Here is a 20,252-nt window from a genome sequence, read left to right on the forward strand (position 1 = left end):
CTGTCAGTCTCTTTAAAGCAGCCCTTTGATTACCATAGCTCCACCCAGTGCTTATCCAGTTACCGGTCTCTTCTCAGCTATTGGAAGAGAGTTCCTAATCATGCAAGGTAGTGAATCCCTGGGGTGGGGGTGGGGTGTGGGGCTGGGTCTGGGTCTGAAAGAACTCCTTTGGCAGGCAGAATAGAGGTTTTATTGAGGATATTTCTAAACTAACCATGAGGGACCAAGTCACTGGATTGTAGAAAAAAAAAAAATCTCTCTGCTCCCTCTCCTTTCTCTCTCTCACTCTGTTCATTTCAGTGAGCGGCACGGAGCACAGCAGCTCTTGAGCAGCACACAGAATGCAAGGAATCTACCCCCTTGTTATAGACCTACAGCACAAGTACCAGGGCTGAGAGACGATCTGAGAAGGGAAGGGTGGCATTAGAAACCAAAAAAGGAAACTTTACAGAAACAAGGAGAAGAAAGACAAGGAGGATCATTAGTTGAGAATTTAACACTGGGGTTTAAAGTTGTCTCTGAGTGTCCTGGATCTTAGTCCTCTCCTCTCCATCCCTGTGCAGAAAAGGTCATGGGGAGGCTGAGGAGACTGGTGCTCTCCATGTGCATGCTTCTCATTTTGCTTCATGGCGTGGAGCCGGCTGTACCCCTGCAGGAGTTCTACCCATTTGGCCTGGATGAGGGTGACTCCCAGACCATCGAGCAAGATGATGGGGGTTCAGGACTGGTAGCGATCTCTGTGGCTTTCCCTTTCTTTGGAGAACAGCACACTGGACTCTATGTGAGTACAGACTGTATGTTTGAAAGTGTGTGAGTCTTGTGCAGGAGAATCAGGTATTTCATTCAGTAGCTTGATTGGTTTGTGTATGTGTCTTTGAGGGAAACAGAGCTAGGTCTTACAGCTTGAGATTGGATAATGAACCTCCACACCACAGTTTTAACATGTCACATATGGCCACACCGTGACTGAACTACTGGAAGTTTTTTAGTGAAGAGATGCCAGCCTATATTGCTGCTGCAACACATCTGCTTAAACTGTGGCTTGAGGGAGTGAGGGTGAGAAATGAAATGAGAAGGATGACTGTCATGAGGAGACCCAGTGATAGAAAACGATTCTGGCGAGTGCTCTGACAGGTCTCGGTGCTTTGATCATAGCTGCATCCTGCTTTTGGTTGGGTGAGTAGGGCTTTGATCTGTGTCTTGTACACTTCTCAACCTCAGTGCAGAGGACGCTTCTTCCTCGTAAATCGACACCATCTGTTTTGATGCAGCATCCCAGTCATATTGCCTCCCAAAATAAGCTGTTCCACCCAAGGCACCCATCTTTACCAACTTTCCATCCCCAACACCCTGTCCAGCCTGGCTGAGGTACCATGGCAACAGAGGCTAGGTTTCCAGACTGGGCTACAAGCGAATGGATGAATGAGATCACAATCCCAATCCAGCAGACGACTGACAGAGCAGACATACCACACAACCAGTCTCTCTCTAAGCCACTAAATGTCATTTAAACAACTGTGCTGTCACAAATTTGAGGTGCAGTGTTGTGTTTCCTATACTAGAGTAATGAAGTCACTTAAAAAATCTGGCAAATGCAGCTTGCTTTAATAGTACATGGGTGTCTACATAACTTGTGATGCATCTGCTCATTACCCTCAGTGGTATCTCATATCTCAGAGCACAATGTAAATATTAATGTGAATTGTAGACAAGATAAGACCTGCTGTGGATAGCAGTGATTTTAAATTAGATTAGCACAATGTGACAGAGCAGAAGATAACTGAAGGTACAGTTCTGGGTGGTAACTCCAGAAAGGGTGCACTGAGTACAAACTGGGAGGTAACTGCAGGTCGATGAGAGAAATATTTTGCAAGTCACTGGTGCACTGAGGCACGCGACAGCATTTAAACTGCAGTCATAATTTCTGTATTGCACTCAAGCTGCTTGAACCAAAATCAATTACTCTTCAGCTTTATTGCAAGCTATAGCCATATGTTGATCTCTTCAACAATTGCAATAATTTTGGATTTTGGAGAGTACACAATGGCAGATCCTGATGGATAATTTCTTCCGGGAGGGCATTCCGAGCCTTCAGGCCTTGAAAAAACTGAAAAGCTCTTGAACCAAACAATTTGAGGAGGTTCTTGAGAGTTGTCTCAGGTTATTACTGTGAGAGCTTCCCTAAAAGCAAAAGAAGGATCAGTACCGCCTGCTATTGCATGTTTAACTTTCTGACCTACTCTTTCTGTCCACCCCCAGGCATCTTTCTATAATTCACTCCCTCTTCACAATGATTTTAATATCATTTATAATATTATAATTAACTAAAAAATACTCAGCTCTGCCTCAGCTTCAAGCATGGCTGTCACGCATGGTAATTCTTGTGAAAACAGGGATTTGTTCACTTCTTGACAACTTTATCCCCATAACTATAGTGGCATAGGCAGAATTAAATATTTGGGTGGGCCTGGGCAAAAAAGAGTGGAATCCAAAAAATCTGAAAAAACTGATGGGGTCAAGTGGTGTAGTACAAATCCAAGGCTCCCAACCACGAACTCAAAGGTCAAATAAAAATAAGTTATTACGTCAATGACTGATTTGTTCAATCGGATTCATTCAGTTAGGAAACACCTCCTCAGTGTGTTTCTCAAAGACTAATTACAGTGCTGTTACTGATGTAGCTTAGTTTTCAACTTTTTTCTTAGGGGAAATAGAGCTTAAACATGCAATATGGTGCCTAAAATGCACTTATATTAACTTCTTGTTTATTAAACTTTTATAAAAATCTAAATCACATTTGATATTCTAATATCTGGAGAACAACTGCACTATGATCTTATATTAGATTAACTATATTAAATGTAATAAACCGATCAGTGGAGGCTCGTAGGTTTTAAAATAGAGGAGGCACACTAACGTTAATTGTATTGGTCTGGGGATCCCTGCCGATTGTTATTATTGTAATTTGCTGAACAACCTTAAAATGGCTTTTTGGTGGCTTTTAGTCAGAAAACACTTGGTAAATTATCAGCCCAGCCACTGCGGGAGACGTTCAAACAAATTGCATGTAATTTACGTCTCTATGATGGTTGGTTGATATACCAGAAGGGAGGCTAGCCTCCTCTATGATGTTCCTTTTTGCAACATTCCTCAGCACTGAAAGTGAACACTTGATGCTGATTGGTTCCCCTGGCCTCCCCCCCCCCCCCTTCTCTTTCACTTAGCGGTTGTAATTACATCAGCAGATTCGGCACATTCGCGATAGAAAAGCGGAGCTTTAATGTAATGGTATTACAACTGTGAAATTACAAACAAACAAAAATATATACATTCTGAGACATGAACTGAAAAGAATAGTGAATTTTATTTTTAATAAAATTTTATGAAATTTTAGTGAATTTTTATTAACATTAAATCATCTTCATTTTCACCTCAAAATTCGGGGGAAGCTGTGCCTCCCCTGCGACAAGCCGCCACTGAAACCCACTAATACTGCGTTCAAGTCCTCCTGGGAAGTTTGTACTTACGAGTTGACAAATCGTAATTACGATGTCGGGTGCATTCAAGTCAGTTTAGGCGGCACAAGATGGAGGTGTACCTTCTTTTAATAAATTACAAGAAAATACAAAAGGGTTTGTTAACTCTCCTTATAGAAAATGAAAAGCAAAGAATTTGCATCAGGTGTGGTTTGCGTTTTTATCATTTTTAAATAATTTATGAAGCCACTTTAATCTGTATCGCATAAAAACTTATTCATTGTTATATTGCAATCCTGTCTATCAATTTTAACAAATAAATTACTGTCAACAACAGACGTTGTATCCATCGATCCATTGATTCTGTCACGTTTCTCATTGATACGCCCCCAACTTGGAGCTTAAAGAAAATTCAGAGTTTCCCACTCGACTTTGTGATGGTGTTCATGTGCGTTCAACACATAAATACGATGTATCCGACATGAATTGAACGCACCATGAATCACAGTGAACGCGGGAAAATCTAAACATGCACCCGCACTAGTCTAATTAATGTACAAGACTAGAATATGCGTACACTATGGGTGTGTGTAAGATGTTATTAAACAAGCTAGGTAAACACATAAATTGTATAAAACAAGAGTAAACGTTATGAACGCTAATGTAGCAGACTACATCGGTGACAAAAGTGCATTGGTACACAATAATATTTTTTGGACAAGATTTATTAATGACTCAACATCATCTATATTAAAGAGAAAATAATCACTTCATCTGATGTGTAATGTGAATAAAGTCAGATTGACTACAACTACTGAAACATGTTGTTTTCTCGCACCCGACTGTGTGTGTGTCGGTGGTGAGGTGAGGTTAAAGGGGAGCAGGCAGTGGACCAAAGCACTTGTGAGGCAAAGCAGGGTCAACTCAAAATGTTCACCTCCGCTTATGGGTGAACCTCTTAATCTCAGTCAATTCACTAGAAAGTGAAAGTAAAAACTGACGGCGCTTTAAGCATTTGACGCTGCATTAACGGTGGCGACGAGAGACGATTCTCCTGGTGCGCTCCAAACAGTGAATATCACCCTCTGAAAGGGCACTTCGGAGTGAAAACAGTCATGGACGCAATACTGAAGGGTCGTCCAACCCAAAGTGCTCAAAACTGGCCACTTCAAAGGGCCCTTTGGCATGAAGGATTTAGAAGGGTACAACTGATGGACACTTTGGACTCCCATGATCCTTTGCGCAGATTCTTTGCGTGATGATGGTGACTCTGTGTGGGCACGTGATGATGACGCAGAAGGGCACTTCAAGAAACAGTTGTTTGGTCCCCTACACCCTTCTACCCTTCGAAGGTCTCACTTCAGAAGGTAAATCCTTTGAAAGGATTAGGGCATAGGGATGGACCCTTCCGAATGGAACGCAGGGTCCTTCATATGCTGATAATGGTATATAGCTAAATGTTTTCATTTACTCCCAAAATATTACTCTTGTGGCCCCAACATAGGCTAGTGGGAAAAATAAATAAATACATTTCAATACAAGTCAGTGCTTGAAATAAAGCTTTTTCTTTGATGATTGCAGTGTTAATTTTAATTATAGACCTATAGACCTAGAATTAATTGTAATAAACCTGTTTTAACCTTTTTAAAAACATTTTCAATGAGGAGTAAGCTAGCCTAATCTTTATTATCCTCGCAGCTCATCAGTTTTGCGGTGATGCACTATGAAATTCTTGCAAGGCAAGTTAATTGTAATATCAATTTAATAATAAAAGAAACTTAATAATATTAATAGACCTAATAATCAGACGAATGTAACAGGCCTACATTAACTGAAAATGCCAAATTAGACTAACTAAAGTGTATACAATTTTTTTTTTTTTCAGAAATATCATGTTTATGATTTTTTTATCTTTTGTTAATTTGTAATTTAAATTAATAGGCCTACAAATTAGGAAACAGGTGCAGTTAATCGCCAGCGTCACAAAATTGATAACGCTTATAAATGTGGCTAATCTTTGTGAGGACAACTGGCAACAGCTAGTTTTAAATATTTTAGACACCACACACCAAACGACTTTGAACACCGACTGAAAACACTGACTGAGCTCAAATGACATTCATAATCAGTCTGACAGTAGTGTTTCCTGGCTTTACGGAATGAACAGGTGCACGCGTTGAACTGAAAGTCTTACCGTTTCTCGTGGATTGATGGATGGACTTTCTTCCTCATCAGTGTGAGTCTTTTTTTTTTTTTTTTTTTTTTACAGAATTATGCATTGCCCCTGTTTTTCTAACATTTTCTAACACAAAGCTGCAAATTAAAGTCCAACGGAATTTGTGAACACACAAATTTACATGCGTGACGTCCTTAACAGCCTGGAAAACACTGCTGTAAATCAAACTCATCAAGAATTATGCAAAAACACATTTTATTTATTTTATATATTTTAGTTATTACAAATGCAAAAAAAAAAAAAAATGAAATTATTTTGAATAAGTAAGTTGCGATGGGGAACAGATTTTCAGAGACCTCAAGTTAAGAAACCTCCCAACCAGCTGTTTGTATATGAAGCTATAAAAACTATGTTTTTAATTGTTTTAGGCATAAAATTGTTCATCCAACAGTTGAGTTGAACCAGAATAGGGAAATGACGGGGACAGAAAGATTTGAGGTTTCACGGCACACTTAGAGCACATCTGCTAAAGCTCATCCTGAGCAATTCAACACTTCATGTTTGCGCAACTATAGAAAGGGAATCTTTAACCTTGAGGTAATTTTCTCTTTATCTCTTTCTCTCTCTATCCTCTTTGCTCCTCTCCTCCTCCTCCTATTCACTTAAGTAGCCCAAATATTAGCTAAGTGTGCGAGGAAATATGTGTGATTTTGTCAAGAGCTCGGTAGCTTATCATATTATGTTTTATGTCAAGATAAGTCATATGTTTTGCTAAGCTTTGAGCTAATATTTGGAGTTAATTCAATAGGGCAGCAACTGAAATTAATTTTCCTGGTCTCAAGTTGTTTTTCCAAGAATTGTGAAAATCCGTGTATATTATTATTAAGACATGAATGAGTGCAGTGCCATACTGAGGGTCATAGTTTGACACGCTGTGGAATGCCAATCACGATGACAAAACCCACCAAAACTGGACAAGGGCATGGAGCTAGAGGAGCAAAGGTCAAACATACAAACACATCCATTTAAGATGTTTCCTCAATTTACTACTAAGAGCAAGTAAAAGCTCCCGTATAAAGAATATGTTTCACCAGGCTAAACTTAGGTCACCTTTTTATGAAGGGATTTGTTTTGACATCCTTTTCCCCAGGTGAACATTTATTTTAGTATTAAAATGAAAACCATCCTAAGAAAATGTGTGATATATCTGTTGAAGAATAACCCAAAAATAACTTTTTCACAGAAGTGCCACCTTGTATACCTAAAAACATATTAAAACAACAAATAGAACAAAATAAACAATAAAAACATTGCTTTACTTATATACTTATCAATTAATTTGTAATTGGTGATAACATGTTTACGCATGTTATCCACTTTATCAAAGCCCCCCCACCCAAGTTTTACAATTTACACCTGACTGAATTTTACATAACAGATAGCTTACCTGTTTAAAGTAGGATATGATTGTTATTGTTCACTTTTAGTCTGTGGTTAGATCCAATTACTCCATCCTATTTTAATAAGTTATTAGGAGATGGAAGAAAAGCAGCAAGTTTAACCTCTTCCAAATGCTGAAAATAGATCAGAACAAATGCCAGGACATATTACATCACCAGAGAATAACTGCTAATGTAGTGCTTAGTGAGATTTCCGCTGTTAATTTAGCAGCAAGGTAAGCAATTTCCATTCATTACCTCAGTTGCTACTAGCTCTTCATTGCCTGCGCTGGTCAAAACACTGATGTCCCAATTGGCTGTACAAGTCTCTTTTCCCAGTTTAATGCCTATATCATTAGCATGAAACGGTTTAGTACTAGAGCCCATTCTCAAGTGTTTTGGTCATCTGTAAAACATTTACTCTAAATCACACTTTGGTTACTGTCAAGGGTTTGTATCTGTCAGTGAACTGTGCTTGCACTTTCCATCCCTCCATCTTTCCACCTCTCCCGCTTTTCTCTCTTTGTCTTTTCTTTCATTCTCCTGCTCTCACAGGGCTCTTTTCAATTGCCTTAGAGTTGTGGCCCTGCTGGCTTCACTCTGCTTCTCCAAGTTAACCACACTTTTGCCACAGCACACTGATGCAGAGGTGGGAAGACTGCGGTCGGCCAATTAACCAAGCACCTGAGTCAGGCCAAACAAAACTTCTTCTACTGTTTTTACAGCAAAGTCCCCAGAATTATGATTTCCATATATATGGGGAGGGGAGAAGAAAGGCCATGTGTCTGACATTGCCTTTGTTGCTTTTGCTGCAGCCAGAACTGGGTATAGATGAGTGAAATGAAGGGATAGGGAAGTTGGCACTAGGGAACGAACACCTGGAGAGGGGTGTGACTGTACAGGTGCTAACTGACTATCATAAGTTAGCATTAGACACACATTACCATTGTTGCTCTGTGCTGTGACAATCTGACATGGGGCAGAAAGGATGAGTTTAGAAAGGATTTCAAATTTTCAGTCTGTTCAAAGGGGAAATATTTAGGTAAAATCTCTGACCACTTATTTATTACATTTAACCTACCAATTCCTACCTGTGTGCAACCAAGCTCTCTACCTGTTACTCCATTAATCCCTCCTATCTTTCCTCTGGAGTGTCTTCCTCTCTTCCATCACCTACCCATTTCTCCTCTCTGAACGCAAATGCAGCAACTGACACTTTATGCTTTACTTTAACTTATTGTCTAGACAATATATGTCCTCTCCAGTCCAGCATGGGCTAACCCTTCTAACCCCTGATCATCTGATGTTCTTCATGTCTTTGCTTTCATCTTTCTCTGCTCAAGTCCATACTGCCAAATCTTCAACAAGATGCTACAGACACAAGTAACCTCTTCAAAACATTTCATTCTCTACTCTCTCCCCCTCCACCACCACCATCCTACAAGTGCTATATTTGATTGCATAACATCAGAAAGATCAGGCCCTTTCTAACAGAGCATGCTGCACAACTTTTTGTCCAGGCCCTTGTCATTTCTAGGCTGGACTACTGCAATGCTCTTCTGGCTGGACATCCATCATGCACAGTCAAACCTTTACAAATGTTTCAGAATATAGCGGCACTACTGGTCTATAATAAGCCCAAAAGAGCCCACGTCACACCTCTCTTTATCTCCCTGCACTGGCTGCCAGTTACAGCTCACATCAAGTTTAAAACACTGATGCTTGCATATGGAACAGCCTCAGGCTCAGCACCTGCCTACATCCACTCACTCTACGAATCTACATTCCCTCCAGAAGTCTGAGATCCGCTAGTGAGTGACAACTCATGGTACCATCACAAAAAGTCACAAAATCACTTTCCAGAATGTTTACCTTTACCGGTCCTGGCTGGTGTAATGATCTTCCAACCCCTTTCTGGAATGCTGATTCCATGACATTCTTCAAGTGACAGCTGAAAACTCACCTCTTTCGTCACTATCTGACTTTTCTCTTTTCTTTCATCTTTCTCTGTCTAGCTTGTACTTATTTGAACAATGCATGAAACTTGATATGACGAGCACTTCCTTTGTCTATTTGCTTCTTTAAGATTAATTGCTTGACGTATTCCCCGCTTTTAAGTCTCTTTGGATAAAATTAATAAATGGAAACCGTGAACTATTGAGGAAAGTTTGGTTGCAAAACCTACACTTAAATGATGAAGCAGAAAGCTATGGAATAATTTCACACACCCCTGTTGGCCTGTTTAGTGAATTTGCATGCATATTCCTTTCAGATGGATAAAACTGTGCCCCTGTGAGCAGGTTTCTTCTAAATCAACCTGGCTGGAAATTCACCAAAAGAGTAGACTCAGTCAACAGAGCAAAGCCAGAGGTCAGCAAATCAAGGGTTGGGCTCTGTGATTACTTTAGAGGCACTTTGTCTTCTAAAACCAGTTCTAGTGGACAAGAGCCAGGGCAGGTGTGTTAGAATGTGCCTGTTTCCACTTATTCCCAGTCGGCATGTTTCATCTACTACAAGAGAAACTACAAGAAACTGAATTGTCCTAAACTTTTTGTAAAATCATTCGATTTTTGTTGGTCTACAACTTCTTTCCATGCATTACTCCTGAGTGAACCAACCCAGTCTCTGTCATCAGGTATACTTGTGTGTGTAAAGAATTTCATGGCTATGAAATATGTTATTTGTGAAACTCAGAAAGTGAACGTCCAAACATGCAACTCATAGTGTAGGAAAGCTTCAGCAGTGGAATCTGGAAATGAGTGCCAGGAAGGTATGCTGAAGGGAACCTTTGTGTTCTGACTCTGCTAACCCTGCACTTGTACTTGCTCTTCTTTTCTGTATCTTCAAGGTTAACAACAATGGCCTGGTGTCTTTCCTGAGGGAGGTGTCCCAGTTCACCCCAGTGGCTTTCCCTATTGCTGGAGACCGCAGGGTAGTGGCTCCATTCTGGGCAGATGTAGACAACCGACGGGCAGGAAAAGTTTTCTATCGAGAAAGCAAAGATCCTACCATCCTGAGAAGAGCCACTGCAGACATTAATCATTACTTCACTGAGTTCCCTATGTTTGTCACTACATGGGTGCTGATTGCTACCTGGCATCAAGTCACATTTTTTGGTGGCAGCTCAATAACTCCGGTACCAAGTTTATTTCCTTTAAACTAACAAAACCAGTGGCATTTTTATTATTTTCCTCTAAAAGAACTTCTAACACAGGGTTTCCCAAGTCTGACCCTCAAGTTTCACTGTCTAGCAGAGTTTATCCTTGTTAAAAATCTAACTCTGAAGGTCGGTGGACCTCAAGGGCCAATGTTGAGAATTCCTGATAAGTAAATGAGAGTAAAATTATAAGTAAATGAAAATTATGAATGCTGGTTGTGGCAACTGACTTGTTCTCTGCTCTTCTCTAAAGGTCAATACATTTCAAGTAGTTCTCATCACAGATGGTGAGCTCTCCTTCACCATCTTCCAGTACCACAATATGTCTTGGACAACAGGGATGCATGCTACCAGTGGTGGTGACCTAGCAGGCTTGGGAGGCATAGCTGCACAGGTAAGGTCATTGCCTTTACTCACGCTGGTTTTCAATTTTGACTGGAATGACTTAATCGACATTAAAATGTGAAAGAATCCACTCTGAGAGAATGCTCCCCCACTTCCACTCTCTTCCTAGGCAGGTTTTAATGCTGGTGATGGGAGGCGCTATTTCAACATCCCAGGCTCTCGGACAGATGATATTGTTGAAGTTGAAACCACCACAAATGTGGGCTATCCTGGTCGTTGGGTCTTTCGCATTGATGATTCTCAGGTGCAAGTGGGCAGCTGCAATGACTCAGGTACAACTCCAAAGCAAAGGGGGAAAAAACAGCGTATCCAACAAATTAGAAAACATGATGGACAGTACATATAGGAGAATATCAGTCTGTTTAGATACTTTTCCATTGTCCTCCTCAGCATCGGTCTGTGCTAACTTAAGGCCCTGTGAAAATGGTGGCCGTTGCATTGATGACTGCATCACTGGAAATCCCTCTTTCACTTGCTCGTGTTTGGCTGGCTTCACTGGACGCAGGTGCCAGATAGGTAAACCAATGATAAAATCCTTCCATCCCTCACAACCTGTACTCATCCTCTGTATTTGTTCTTGCCAGGAAAGAGAAAGTCAGCTTATAAAAGCAGAATTCCACCCTGCAAACCAGGGGGACAACCTAAGGGACAGAATTTCCCCTGGTCACATCTGTATGTAATATGCATAGAGTAGAGTCTATCCAATGTTTTGTTGTGGTCAAATCATTACCTTTTCCTCCACCCCATGCTTCTTTAGGATTCCCTCATGTTTTCAGTCCTGTGTGCACATCTAATACAAGTCACATGTAATATTTGTTGCTCTTTTGTGTGTTTCAATAGAAGTTGACGAGTGCTCATCATACCCCTGCCAGAATGGAGGCACATGCGTGGACAAGATCAACCACTTCATCTGCCTGTGTCCAGTGGGATTCATAGGGACAACATGTGAAACAGGTAAATACCCAATTCTTCAATTATTGGACTCCAATTTAAATTATGCATTGTATGTTAGCTCAGGAAAAGAAAATAAATATCTAATATCAATAAGAGCATTTCTACTAGGTCCAATGTGGGTTTTTTCTCAAAAAGTTGTCCAATGAGGACTAAAATAGCATGTGAAAATGGATGTGAGTTTTGAACTCAGTAAGCACTTCTTTTCGTGCCGTGGCCTCTGTCCTCACTGATTTTGTCATCCCCTCCTCCCTTAGCACTCTGCTGGCTTCAACATCCTTCTCGTTCCCACAGTTCAGCCTGCAGAGATGTATCAAACCTCTAATACCTTTCACAGCCAGAAGTGCATAGTTTCAGAGTGAGAGGAATGGTGTGGAGGATATATTAATCAGCTGAATAAATATCTAGTGTGTGTGTGTGTGTGTGTGTGTGTGTGTTTATTGCCTACAGACATAGACGAGTGCCAAGAGACCCCATGCCTCAATGGAGCACAGTGCACACAGGGTTTTGGCAACTTCACCTGCATATGCCAAGCAGGTTACACTGGGTTCCTATGCGAGTCAAGTGAGTATGGATATTGGGAGTGTCACTGAAAGGCCATGACTTTCTCCAGGGAACATTTCCTTTTTTCCACATTAGGCCCGCACTTATTCATTTGACAGATGGTGTTATCTAGACTGACTTCATGAAGACTGCTATAGTACAATACTTTTAAGGGCAGCTAGTAAATGGAAATATATTAGCAGTTACTTTGATTTCTTTCCCTGTATTTTCATTTTGGGTCAAGATTTATGTTCCAAATATTCAGAGTTCTCTGAACAGACCTAGAAATGACTTTTTATGAAAAAACACTGACATGATTCCTGTGCTTAACAAATTGGGCTTCCCACAATTGAGGTTACAGATGAAATGCAAGCCCAGTTGGGAAGTACTCTGGAAATGAACCTCTGGCCTTTGCATATATTGAACCCTTGTTTCAACATTAGACCAGATTACTGTTAATACTAGACACCCGGTCAATGAAACCATACACCTGCTTGAACCTTCATACATCTGCACATCTTAAGATATTGCCTAATTCAAAACCAAGCTGCTCTAAGGATTGCTTTTCTCACACTGACAAATTATTATCTACACTGACAGTAATCTTATGTTTTGGAATCCAGATATTAATGAATGTGCATCCATGCCATGTTTAAATGGAGCTGTGTGTGAAGACCTGGTGAATAACTACACCTGCACGTGTACAGCAAACTTCACTGGAAGCCACTGTGAGACAGGTGTGCTTTTACTCTTGAGTTCAACCCACCATAACACTTTATAAATGCCAGCCAACACATTATCTAATCTTTGTTTTTGTTTCCCTTTGCAACGGGAAACATGTTTAATGATAGAAGATGTATACACAGCCAGCCACCTTCTTTCCACTTTATATATGGCTAGCTGTAACATTTTTCAACTGGGACTGACAAAGAAATTGAAAATGAATAAAGAAGAGGGAACACTCTGATATAACTATGGCTTCAAACCACATGTCTGACTTATTGGACTGCAAAATAAATCAAATGCATGGTCAACTTACGAAAAGAAAACTTCACCCTAGTATCAAACAGAAGCTTGCATTTCTCCAATGTCCAATGCTTTTCTTAACAAGTTGTCTAACTATAGTTTCAGACAACATGTCTGATTAATTGAACTGATTTCTTTGCAAATAATGTCAGCATTGTTATCAGACGCTTGGTCAACTCTTGTCTGAGGTTGAAGTGGCTAGACCAGCCTCTTGAAGACTTTTTTTTTCAATGTGATTTGGTTGCAGTTTCATGGGTTTGCCTTAATTTCATTTAAGAGATATCACTTTTTAAATTGTTTTGTTAATGTGTTAGATCATGCTGCCCCAGTAATACCCACAGAATATACTATAACATATTATATTTTACCCTACCCTTTACAGAGTTACTTTTCATGGAAAATTCCTCAATTACTGATGCTGCAAATCAGACAGGTATGTAAATGTTCTTCAAGTTCCTGCTAAGCTTTACCTCCATTTCTTTTTTATAAAAGATCATTATTCCTACTGCATGTAATATTTCACTTACAGTGCCCTGCGATGGAGAGAGTTGTGAAAATCATCGAATCTGCGAGTACATTGGCTCTGGAAACTTCAACTGCACCTGCACCCCAGGTTATTACGGTGACGATTGTGAAGGTACTGGCTTATTGAATTATTTTATACCATTGTCTGAAGTCCAATTATGAGGTTTGTGTGGTTTTTACATTCAGAATCATAAAAAATCAAGTAATAGGCTATTTTCTACCCTGGTTTTGTGGCCGGCTCGAGAAACGCTCTGTTTTTATGGGAGCGCCACATTGGAGACTTGGAAGTAAACGTCCACTTCTCTGATTGGATAATAATTTTGCCTTGTAAACTTAATAAACTAACTAACTGTGTGTCTGTTTGCCAAGCCACATCCTTCATAGTTGGAGCCTTCTGTGACTTTGGTTCGACATGGACACATAAACAGGACATATTAAGCGATCTCTAACAAAGCAATAGTGACACGAGGCTACAAATATTTTTTTACTCACATAAGTTTGCTGTGCCATTTCTGTCGGATCTAATATAAACAGTACAGCATTGCTTTTTTAATCTCAGTCTCTCTGCAAATCCAGTGTCCACCTGTGTCTTGTTTTGAATCTGAAGGAAGGTATGCAGCGACTGTGTTGGAATCAGGGTGAATGTGGGTGATTCAGTGGGCGGGGCTACAGAATTAGGCTTTGATATTCTTCCATGGAGGAGGTGTTTTACCTATCTATTGCCATCACATTCCTTGATCTGGCATTCACTGGGTCTGGTGTCAATAAAAGCTTTTATTGCAGTAACAAGGACGTTTTCAGTTCTGAAACTTACAGGATATTCGTTTAGTACGATGACCTCTTATATATCAAAAGCTCAAGTAAAAGTTGATTTCTCAATTCATGACCCCTTTAATGCATAGTAGCTACTCTCCTCAAATAATTAGGCAGGAACATGACACACAGGAGAAAAGGCAGACACCACTGTCCCACAGGAATTTGAAGCACTGCCTGAGGAAGACTATGCAGCCATGATGGACGAGCATAATTATCCAAACCGATGCAACCTCACTTTACTGCTCAGACCTTGCAGCATGTTGCTTGATGTTGTAAATAATTGTTTTATGGCACTTTTTTACTACTTTACCAACAAGAGGAAGGGCTCTTGTCTAGACTTTAAAGGGCCTCTGTTTTATGAGACGGTCCTAATGTTTGGAATTCACTTCCCTGCAACAAAGCAGGTGAGATTTATTTGGATGCTCTAACATCCAACCACAAATCTTCAAAGACTCAAGTTATGACAATGATATGAGGTTCAACATCCTCATATTCTGCTCTATCTTATTTCATCAATTCAGTCAGAGTGATCCCTGCTCCCTGGGTCACTGTGTACACTGAACACTTTGTGCCCCTATAGATTTAAAAGTACATTGTGAGCTATAGCAAATTCTTCCTACTCTTCCACCTGGAGCTGAAATAACCGTCAACTCTTACATAGACTCTCCTAAATCTCCAGAATACCTTCCTGTCTGGCTTACTTGGAATGTGTAGTGGAAAAAGTCATGCAGACCTCTCAAAAAGAGAAGGAAGAGGCTCACAGGCATAGCCTAGGAGTTTCTAATTGGACACTGAGATCAAAGAAACCGACCTTATGAAACTACAAATGAAAATGGCTTCAGTGAATTAGCAACATATTAATTGCCCCTGAGTCCCCCGATTTCATCCAAAACATGTTACATATTATCAATTTATCAAAATTAACTAAATAAACAATCAAACAACAACAAAAAAAACCTTATACAAAGGCCCCTGGAGTTTTTAAGGAATTAATGTAACAATGATATAGCAAGTTACTTTGATCCACTGTTGATTACTTTGATCCACTGTTTGGATCCACCTGTGAAAATAAAACATCTTTCCATACAGAAAGCTTTATAGAATACTGACTTACAGTCATCAAGAACACTGAACTCTGTGGGAAAATGTTGGGAATAAAGTACAAATCCCACCACTAAACTACATGCTAAACCACGCACACACACAATGTAACATTCCCACATGTGTCAACTGATTTGACTGATGTGAAGTAAGAGTAACATATTACAATGATTTGAATGATTACTTATTCAGAAATGCTGACCTTTTTCCAAAAGTGTCTCTTTATCTGTCTCGTTCTACTCTCTTTACATCACACCTACAGAGGAGTGTCCCTGTCAGAATGGAGGGCTTTGTGTTGATGTGAATGGCACCTGTGAATGTCCAACAGGCTTCACTGGACTCTACTGTCAGCTTGGTATGTATTAACTGCAAACAAATACAGATTTTTTTTTTTCCTTTTTTCAAAGACTTTACCAAACTAAAGGTATGCGATGTCCAGTTTTATATGCGGTTTGTTTTTAGGACAAAAATTCTAATTTCTGATATTTGATAAAACAGCTTATCTTGCTATACTGTTTAAAGGCTACTTGATATGATGGTAGAAAAAAAAGTGTTCTAAATTCATGAAGTGCTTTTTTATCTTCAGGACAAACACTTAGCATTACACATCAGCTACATATCCGTTAAACACAAGTAATTGATAAGTGACTATTGAGGAACTGTTCTGTCACCAAAGCTGTCCCACCACTAAAGTGGTGGTTTCTCTGTACTATGTAACTCTGTACTCTAACGGTGGAACAGTTTGCAATTATACTGTACTAAATTATTTAGTTTTGAAAGTTCACCTGTCTGTCAGTCAAAAGGTACATGCTTTATGGATTACCAGAGAAAACTGTATCCATCTGAAGAGTGTGGGCAACCTTTATTCAACAAAAACATTTCAAAAGTAGTAGTACTGCACACATATTTGTATAACAATTAATATCTGTTATTTTTTGTTTTACTCTTTAGAGGTAACACAAACCCCCTGTAGTAACAACAGACCGTGTCCGGACGGAGGTCCATGCTTAGAGTATGGTGGCACGTACCTCTGCACTTGCCAAACTGGAGCTGACTTTGATCACAAGGACTTCTACCCATATGGTAAGAGCCTTGGAGAACCTTGAAGCCATGTGCTAAGCATGGTCTCCATGACAAATAAACACATACTGTGCCAGGTTGTCAGGATGGCGAAGGTCCTCAAAGCAACTAAGGCTTCATATTAAGTAAATGAGAAAAGAAAGATTAATTTGTATGTTGAAAACGTTAAGATAATGTTTCAACTTGGCTAATGAAATACACAGAGGATCTATGCTATGGTGTGCATTTAAATGAAATCATTCCAACACACTCAAATAAAGTAACTGGTGATCGTTTAAAGACGATGACCTGCTGTGTAGGATCGTGGTGAAGGGTGTGTGTGTGTGTTTCAGTACAGCCCCGATCGGCCTGTGATTCCTCACCGTGTCAGAATGGAGGCTATTGCTATGAGAGAGATGGAGGCTACATTTGTGAGTGCAAGCACGGCTTCAGAGGAAAGCATTGTGAAATAGGTATGTTACATCTGCTATCCGTGTTAACATTTTTTTCTTGCATGCTTACATATTAAATGGTAGTCACATCCACTGAAGTTCAATAATTTTGCATCATGTTGTTTAATGCACCATATTTCCATTTTGCATAAGTAATTTTACCTACTTGCTGGTGGATTAAGCATTCTTCCTCTTTGTTTTTTGTTTTTTTCCTCAGTCAGATTAAGTATCTGTGCCTCTAGTCCCTGTCGTAATGGAGGCTCTTGCAAAGAAGAAGCTGACAGCTACCGATGTGTCTGTCCCTTCCGTTTCACAGGGAAGCACTGTGAAGTGGGTATGTGTTTAGTGTCAAGACAATTTTCTTGCAATATGTGGTTTTCTGGCGTGAATATAAATGTGTGAAGGAAATTTCGATGATGTTGTTTAAAGAGTCCTATTCATTTGATAAGCATAACGGCCCTTTCATACCAAACATGTTACATGGGAAAATTTTCAATAAGAACAATGTTTTTATATTTATGTATTTTGTATTTGTTTTTATAGAGCTATTCAAACCAGTTATACATCTGCCTGCCAACAAAGCAGTGTTGTTGTTATTTTGGTAAATTATTTTTTCTTTGTCCAACTACGATATGTTCCTGAGTTTTGAATCAAGTGTCTAGTACCACTGCAGAAGCAATATCAGAGCATTAAGTAGTGCTAATGTGATGTTGCCAGTTTGTATAGTTCGGGTTTGCTAAATGATTGGTTTACTTTATACTTTTAGTAAAATGTATGTTCATGTTGCACCCTCTATTGTAGTGGCATGGATTCATTTCACTTTTGGTTTGGAATTCGCTTAGCTTTTTGTGTTTTGTTTGCCATGAAAAGGCTTTAAGTGTGCAATGTTAAATTCTCAGCCAGCTGGGAGCACCCAGGGGATATTACAGTTCTTAGTCACCCTTCCTCTCCTCTTTTACTGGTTAAATGGAAGAGGAGTGTAATCTACTTTTCTTCATGTTTGGAAAATGCCATTTCCGCACACATACAACTGCACAAAGAAAAAAGCTCTTCAAAGCCAAGACGCTTTTCATCTCTGGATTTTCATTATCTCAACTTTGTCCCACATCAGAGTTGTGCAACTGTTTGGCCTTGTGTAATGATCCAATTTGCTGGAGTTTGTTCAACATTTGGATTCCTCACATGTGGGAAAAACAACTTGTCCTGGCACATGCATGAAAAGCTGTTTCTCTTTCTCAGTGCTACTGTAATGATCAATGATTTTTCACACATGTTGACCTCGTTTTGACAAACACATGGCCATGCTTTCTTTCACAAATAAATATGCACGGGCACACTACGTGCACATGTGTACACAGAACTGTAAAACAACTGTTATTAAAATATCCAATGCTTTATGTTTAGGAAAGCCAGATCCTTGTGCCTCCAGTCCCTGTCTGAATGGGGGAACATGTTTCCACTACATCGGTAAATACAAATGTGAGTGCTCCCCATCCTTCATAGGAAGACACTGCGAGAGCAACAGAGGATCCAGTCCGGCATTGGAGGGTAATCAAACTCTGTTTTACCTCCAAAGTACACTGAGCTGTTTGCCAACACAACAGGAATCAGAAGCACACACAGCTTTGTGGTAGTCAATATTCATTCATTTAGGTGTAACTAATATGCATGTTAGGAGGAGAACAGCAGTCGTCTATCTTCATTCAGATGATGCCAGGACGAAGCAGCAGGTGCCAGTTCCTGCAGTAAATCTGGGTTGCGTGTCACCTCCCCAGAGATGAAGCTGGATAAAGTCCTCAGTGCATTTGATACTCTCTTCCTGAACAGGGGTTATAACTCTTCTGTTTCAGGCCTCTGTATTACTGTTGATTCTACACAGTTTTCCACAAGGTGCAGTTAAATTTGTGTCCTGCTGTTCCTCGATAGGATGAAATACCATCAACTAAACCATTTCACAAAAAAGGATGTTTTTACAGCTTCTCGCTATTTATGAATCTGCTCATGGCTGTAAATGTGGTTCTTTATGTTTTCAGGAAAAGCAATAATTTTTTCGTAGAGAGAAACAAATGTCTGTTGCTGCCACTGCTCATTTTGTTTTATAGTGTTTCTGACATTCTTTGTTTGCAGTGTAGGGCTTTGTCACTGCGTTTGCTCTTTAAGTGTTCTAATTAACTAAATGAAAATCTTCAGCCTTAGTTGGATGAATTCTTTCTCTCGGTTCGAATTTTTTGCTGCTTCTACTTATTTTTTTTATTTTTTATAATAGCAAATAGCTTATACCTTATGTAAAATACATTTATATTAGTAGCTTATATCAAAGTAACATTCATAATGTGATGTAATCATTTATCAGAAATAAGTCTTAAAATTATTTCACAAACCTGACTCGTTGCCAACAGGCTGTTTGTTTATATTATTTGTCATAATTATTATAATTATTTCCAACAAACCTGAGTTATTGAAAAACTATATAAAACAGCACTGGCACACTGAAAATGACTTTTCATGCTCACTGTTTGTGCACACTGCAGGTCCAGACTGTGGCCCCCCTGTGAAAATCAAGCACGCAGAGGTACAGTACTTCTCCACTGCTCCAGGCTCCATGGCTTCGTATGTATGCCACCCAGGCTACACTCCACTTCCAAGGGCCACCCAGAGCATCTGCAGCAGCCAGGGGTCCTGGAGCCAGCCTCCAGTCTGTGAAGGTTAGTGGAGATTCAAAACCCTAGTTGTTCAAAGTTTTCCCAAGACTGTCCTGCCCTGAAACCAACATTCCAAAATGGGCGGTTGGTTTGGAATGCTGGGAAGAAGAGCTGACGAGCCTACAAAATGTCAAACATACATAAAGTTTGTATAGCGTGTCAGGGTGCTGACAGAAAGTAGTCTGGCCTTGGTATACAACTCAGAGTTTTTAAACACAAAGCAATTCTGCTGTCTCTCTGTGGGACATAAAGCATGATGCTGCTCTGGCAACATTAGCTACTACATCATTTGTATCACATGAAATAAATAGGACAAGTACACAGTGTGACAAGGCAAAATCCAAATACCTGGATTTCTGTTCATGTTGTTGTTAATTGACACCAAGTCATGGATGGGGCTCTACAATAAGTGCTTCCTGATCAA

General features: G+C 39.8%; 1 protein-coding gene across 1 annotated transcript in view; it reads left to right on the plus strand.

Moving 5' to 3' along the window:
- The first annotated feature begins 236 nt into the window (after positions 1–236).
- Positions 237–20,252, plus strand: part of LOC128015554 (sushi, nidogen and EGF-like domain-containing protein 1) — a 28,547-nt gene continuing 8,531 nt past the window's right edge. Inside the window, exons 1-16 of the mRNA XM_052599454.1 lie at positions 237–781; positions 9,940–10,227; positions 10,502–10,642; positions 10,763–10,925; positions 11,044–11,169; positions 11,494–11,607; positions 12,055–12,168; positions 12,771–12,884; positions 13,556–13,606; positions 13,703–13,810; positions 15,878–15,970; positions 16,567–16,698; positions 17,028–17,147; positions 17,344–17,460; positions 18,531–18,674; positions 19,658–19,831. Coding sequence (XP_052455414.1) covers positions 572–781; positions 9,940–10,227; positions 10,502–10,642; positions 10,763–10,925; positions 11,044–11,169; positions 11,494–11,607; positions 12,055–12,168; positions 12,771–12,884; positions 13,556–13,606; positions 13,703–13,810; positions 15,878–15,970; positions 16,567–16,698; positions 17,028–17,147; positions 17,344–17,460; positions 18,531–18,674; positions 19,658–19,831 — 2,209 coding nt within the window. The 5' untranslated portion in view covers positions 237–571. The remainder of the gene's footprint in view (positions 782–9,939; positions 10,228–10,501; positions 10,643–10,762; positions 10,926–11,043; positions 11,170–11,493; positions 11,608–12,054; positions 12,169–12,770; positions 12,885–13,555; positions 13,607–13,702; positions 13,811–15,877; positions 15,971–16,566; positions 16,699–17,027; positions 17,148–17,343; positions 17,461–18,530; positions 18,675–19,657; positions 19,832–20,252) is intronic.

This window comes from Carassius gibelio, chromosome A6 (genome assembly GCF_023724105.1).
Source record: "Carassius gibelio isolate Cgi1373 ecotype wild population from Czech Republic chromosome A6, carGib1.2-hapl.c, whole genome shotgun sequence".
In the NCBI taxonomy this organism is placed as follows: domain Eukaryota; kingdom Metazoa; phylum Chordata; class Actinopteri; order Cypriniformes; family Cyprinidae; genus Carassius; species Carassius gibelio.